At 39.9% G+C, this 5,283-nt stretch overlaps 1 protein-coding gene across 2 annotated transcripts in view; it reads left to right on the top strand.

Annotated features, from left to right (window-relative positions):
- Positions 1 to 5,068, top strand: part of LOC106879090 (dynein axonemal assembly factor 9) — a 13,973-nt gene extending 8,905 nt beyond the window's left edge. The window contains exons 3-11 of one of the 2 annotated variants that reach the window (XM_014928526.2): positions 82 to 104; positions 820 to 944; positions 1,074 to 1,170; positions 1,543 to 1,621; positions 1,861 to 1,888; positions 3,331 to 3,408; positions 3,706 to 3,764; positions 4,720 to 4,762; positions 4,933 to 5,068. In XM_014928526.2, coding sequence (XP_014784012.1) covers positions 82 to 104; positions 820 to 944; positions 1,074 to 1,170; positions 1,543 to 1,621; positions 1,861 to 1,888; positions 3,331 to 3,408; positions 3,706 to 3,764; positions 4,720 to 4,762; positions 4,933 to 5,001 — 601 coding nt within the window. In that variant the 3' untranslated portion in view covers positions 5,002 to 5,068. The remainder of the gene's footprint in view (positions 1 to 81; positions 105 to 819; positions 945 to 1,073; positions 1,171 to 1,542; positions 1,622 to 1,860; positions 1,889 to 3,330; positions 3,409 to 3,705; positions 3,765 to 4,719; positions 4,763 to 4,932) is intronic. The other variant, XM_014928525.2, reaches the window with a different exon arrangement.
- Positions 5,069 to 5,283: the final 215 nt, after the last annotated feature.

Genomic DNA, 5,283 nt, shown 5'->3' with positions numbered 1-5,283 from the left:
TTTCAGGCCTTGTGCCTTTAGTAAAAAAGATTATTATTATTATTATTATTATTATTTTTTTTTTTTCTTTTTCTTTTTCAGATTTCCTGATGAACTTATTGATGGTAAATAACTATTTTACATTTTATCTTTTATTCTTTTATAATTTTGTTTGATTTTTTTTTTTCCTTTTTCCTTTTTAATCCAATATTTTCTGAATTTTGGCTGGGTTTGTTTGATAGGGATTATTTTGTTTTTAGAATGACATTGTAGGGTAGGTGTGAGAGGATGGATCTGATTGGTTTGAACATCAAATAGATTGATTATTTGGGTTGAATATGGCTGGTTTAAATGCTGAAAGGGTTAACAGATGCAATTAGTCTCAGGCATACCACAATAAGGGGTCGTAATGTTGCATAGCATCCAATATCATGATGCTGTCATAGTCTAAGCCACAACAAAATTAAAAGTACCTGATGCAGTAACAGTAGTGGAGGCAGTGATGGTGATGGTGGGGTGGATGATAGTGGTTGTGGTGGTGGTGGTGGTTCTCATTGTAAGTACAGAAGTGATAGTTGTCATGGTAACGATGATGATGATGCTGGTATGGGTTGTGGTGGTGGTGGTGGTCATCAATGGCATTAGCATCATCCATCGTCGTTGTCGTCATCGTTAGCATCATCAAGAAATAATTTCCCATTGTCTTATAGACATCATCATCATTGTTTCCCTTGTGATGACATTTTTCTCAGCCATAAAATAAAACCATTTCTGCTCCCTTTTTCATTTTGCCATGAATCTCGTGACATGTCATAAAAACCTTTTGAATTCTCTCCCCAGATGTCATCCTCCTGATAAAGCGTAACTGTGTCCACGTCTACTGCAACCCATTCAACTGTGACATCGTTCTGCCCTACGCCACCAGCTGGCACAATCTCTGTCTCCATTGCCTGGATTCTGACCAGGTTAGTTCACAATATCCATAATTCATCATCATCATCATCATCATCATCATCATCATCATTGTCATATAGTTATTATTCCTGGAACCCTGTTCCATTAACGATCCCCTGTACACCATTATCCAATTCCAGTTCCAAGAGACAGATAAAGCTGAAGACTTCAAGATAAACAGTTTCATTGCAATGGTCACTGGTTGCCGATGTATTGGTGTGTGTTACAGTGCTACAGGTAAGGTGGTAGTGTATGTTAGAGTGGTAATGGAGTGGTGTGTATAGTGGTGTGCACAAGATGGCGGCGGCAGTGGCGGCGGTGGTAATTGTAGTTATGCCCTTAACCCTTTGGCATTCAGATTACTTTGTCAAATACGCAGCTTATCTCTTCCTATTGTCTTGAATTAATCATGGATTATCTCATAGCTTTGGGATTTCAAAGATGTGATTGTTTATTGTTTAGATGACATTGTCAGGTAGGTGAGAAAGGCCAGATCTGGCCAGTTTGAAAATAAAACAGATAAAATATTTTTGTGTCGGATATGGTTTGTTTGAATGCTAAAGGGTTGGACTAGTGATTCTCTCAGACTTCCATTCTGTATTTTTGCAGAAGAACCTGAGACTTTCCATTTTATGGACATCGAGAAATGGCCTCTGGTGCAGGCATTTGCAAATGAAAGTTACCAAAGGTCAGTGTCCACACTGAAATACAACTATCTACATACACACACATACACACAAACACACAGAAACACACATACACAGAGAAACACACACACACAGAAACACATACACACAAACACATACACACACACAAACACACATATACTCACACATACAAACACATGTATACATACACACACACATGTATAAATTATTTAAATGTCTTTATTTTTATTAATTTTATACTTTTGTTTGTTTATTGCAGTCAAGGTTTCTTCACCATGCTGTATCAAGTAAGTATAAAGAGGAGGATGTTGCTGTTGTTGCTGTTGTTTCATTACCATCATCATCATCAGCAGCAGCAGCATTTATTGTCCAGTTTCCATACTGGAATGAGTTGGATGGTTTGACAGCATCTGATGTGTTGGAGGACTGCCTCATACACCAATGTCCTCTTTGGCATGTAGGTCCTGCATAGGATAAGTGGGGATCAAAGGAAAGAGGCGTGCAGTCCTTAAACAGGTGGGGGAGAAAATGCAAGTTGGGGAAAATGAGATGGTGAATTTGGACCAAAAGGCAAGTATGTTTGGAGAGAGAAGATGAGCTCCTATTCACTTTGAAGGCAAGTGATGGAGAATGTGGTGTTGGAGGACAAGAAAAAGACCAAGTGATGTTGGGTGAAGTGGAAATGCCAAGAAACAGGTGATCTGTTGCCAAGTTGGATGTCTCAAAGTGCTTTGCATACCTTCCAGATGGTTGCCAGCTGGTTTGCTCAATGTAGATCAAATTGTAGAGGGAATATTGTGGCACATATATTATGCTGTTGGAGATGCAATGGGAAAGATTCCTAGTTAGGATGGTGTGGTGGTTGGATGCATTGAGAAGGGTGTTGTTAGAAAGGAAAGGGAAGATGTAGCAGCAGGACAGTAGCAGAGAAGGGATCCAGAAGTGGGACGGACTGGAGGGAAGGAGAAGCTGTGAACAAGGGGGATGCACAGATTGTAAGTGCACTTAAAGGGAGAAATAAGAGGGGGCAGAGTCAGATTGCAGGCAGTGAGAGAGGTGGAGAATGGTGTTATAAGGGTAGTGTAGTAGGGTGGTTGGTGAGGGGAAAAAGAAATGCAGTGGTTTGGGTTCCAGATGCCGGTTGTAAGGGCTGAAGTGCAACCAATGGCACAGACAGGAAAGGACATCTTGGAGAAGGGTGGATCCATGATTGGTGCAAATGAAGTGACTGGTCTTGTGGTGAGTCTGGGTATATGAAGAGGTGATATCCACGCACACACTTTTGGAAGTGGAGAGAGTTCTTTGATGGACCACTTCATGGTTTGTCACTCAGCTTCCTTCCCCAATCAATATCATAGAATATTTATCTCTTGTGTAAAGCAGTCATAAATTAGGATAGCACCATAAAGGCCAGCTTAATTTGCATATTTGTGCTTTTTTGATGGCTCATCATTAATTAAATAATATATATTTTATGTAGAATGTGTGTGTAGGGAGGGAGAGAGGAAAACAGAAATGGGATATGACATATGCACCACATATGGGATTTTATGTGTGTGTGTGTGTGTGTGTAGGTATGAATACACACACACACACACGTACAGTTTTGGGTTTCACTGGCCTCCTTTTATTTGTAGGTTTTCCTGTAACGATTAATTTAAAAGTAAAATCAAAGACATTTGCTGTGAAAATCTTTCTTTTTGTTTGTTTCTTTTGTGTGTTTTTACAGGTGAAGGACATCAGTGAGACGGTCCAGCCTCTCTTCTCTGTCGTCGACTGGACATACCTGGAGAATATCATCACAAAGGTGAGTAAGGGCTGCAGTTAGGGTCCCTCAGTAGAGAACAGGGAAGGAGTCACATCAAGGACAGTGTGATTCAGCGATATGGCCCCTAGGGTTATGAAGGGACGGGGGTCACAACCTTGTACTTTTGTGACGTGGTCCTTTGTGACAGAGCAGGGTCAGTGTGATTTGGGGGTTATTGTCCATTGGAGAGGAGATCATCCAGAAGCTTGGTGTTGTAGTTTCATTGAAGGGGGGATGGCAAGTTGGGGTCTCACAAGAAAACAATAATAATAAGAATAATTTGCTCTCTTTCTGCAGCATCTTCCCAGTTTTGAACATCAATGGAGTGTGATGATACAGTCTACAGCACATGCCATGTAAGTTTTTCTGAGATGAGTTACTCTTAATACAGTTGAGTGAGCCTTCATATTGCTGAGTTGACCTTTAATATGTTGAGTCTTCTTTAAAAGACAGATACACCCTCAAAGGAGACATGTTACATTTCACAATTAGGTTCAAATTTAAAAAGATATTGTTTTCTGTGTACGAACCGAGTGGACTCAGATTTTAAGAGTAACTCAAGTTAAGAGTAACTCAGATTTATGAGTAACTCAGGTTTCTGAAGATTGTCTTAATAAATGGGAAAATGACATTGTCTATTTGGTAAAAAAAAAAAAATACACATTCCACAGAGAAAATGCATGGCTTAATACAAATATTGTAGAGTAAGTACCGAGAAAGAAGGAAGTACAGTAAATACTGAGAGAGAAGTGAGTACAGTAAAAGTACCAAGAGGTTTCTGACCATATGTAAAAATATTTATTATATTCTTTTACAATCTTTTATTGTTTTCAGTCATTTGACTGCGGCCATGCTGTAGCACTACCTTTAGTCGAATAAATCGACCCCAGGACTTATTCTTTGTAAGCCTGGTACTTATTCTATCGGTCTCTTTTTGCCGAACTTCTAGATCATGAGGGACGTTAAACACACCAAAATTTTACTTATTTTAGACCCAATCAAATCTTTTATCTTTCACCTTTTTTCTGTCATTAGACTTTGGCCAAGCTGGAGCAACCACCTTGAAGAATTTTTTGTCAAATGAATCAACTCCCATTACTTATTTTTTTAAAGCCTGGTATTTATTCTATCAGTCCGTTTTGCTGAACCGCTAAGTTATGGGGGATGTAAGCACACCAACACCGGTCGTCAGGTGGTGATGGGAGACATACACACACGCGCGCATGCACACTAATTCCAAAAAGAACAATGCTAGATTGCTCCAGCATAGGCGGACCACAGCTAATACCAACCTATTTTTTGTTTCAACAGACAGTCTGGTAAAGGGGAGATAACTGAGTCCGGAATCAGAGAAGTGAGTATAATTTTCACTTATTCAACTATTTCTGGTGCATGTTTGTGTGTATGTGGCGGCGGTGGTGGTGTGGTGGTGGTGGTGGTGGAGATGGTGGTGGTGTATTTAACAACTAACTTTCCTACAATTTGTGCCCCTTAACATGCAGTAATATTGTGCATCTCTTGCAGCCACTGGAGACTTATTATAAGCATGCATGTTTGAACACACAACACCAACAACAATACACTGACAGGTAAAGAAGCTCTTCTTCTTCTTCCTCCTCCTCCTCCTCAACTTTCTCCTTATGTGTGTATGTATGTGTGTGTGTGTATATGTGTTTGCATATGTATAGATGCATCTCTGAGTGGTTGGCGTTAGGAAGGGCATCCAGCTGTAGAAACTCTGCCAAATTAGATTGGAGCCTGGTGTTGCCATCCGGTTTCACCAGTCCTCAGTCAAATCATCCAACCCATGCTAGCATGGAAAGCGGACGTTAAACGATGATGATGATGATGATGATATATATATATATATATATT

Source organism: Octopus bimaculoides, chromosome 14 (genome assembly GCF_001194135.2).
Source record: "Octopus bimaculoides isolate UCB-OBI-ISO-001 chromosome 14, ASM119413v2, whole genome shotgun sequence".
NCBI lineage: Eukaryota > Metazoa > Mollusca > Cephalopoda > Octopoda > Octopodidae > Octopus > Octopus bimaculoides.
The sequence above is the reverse complement of the archived record's forward strand: the minus strand, read 5'-3'. Positions and strand labels throughout refer to the sequence as shown.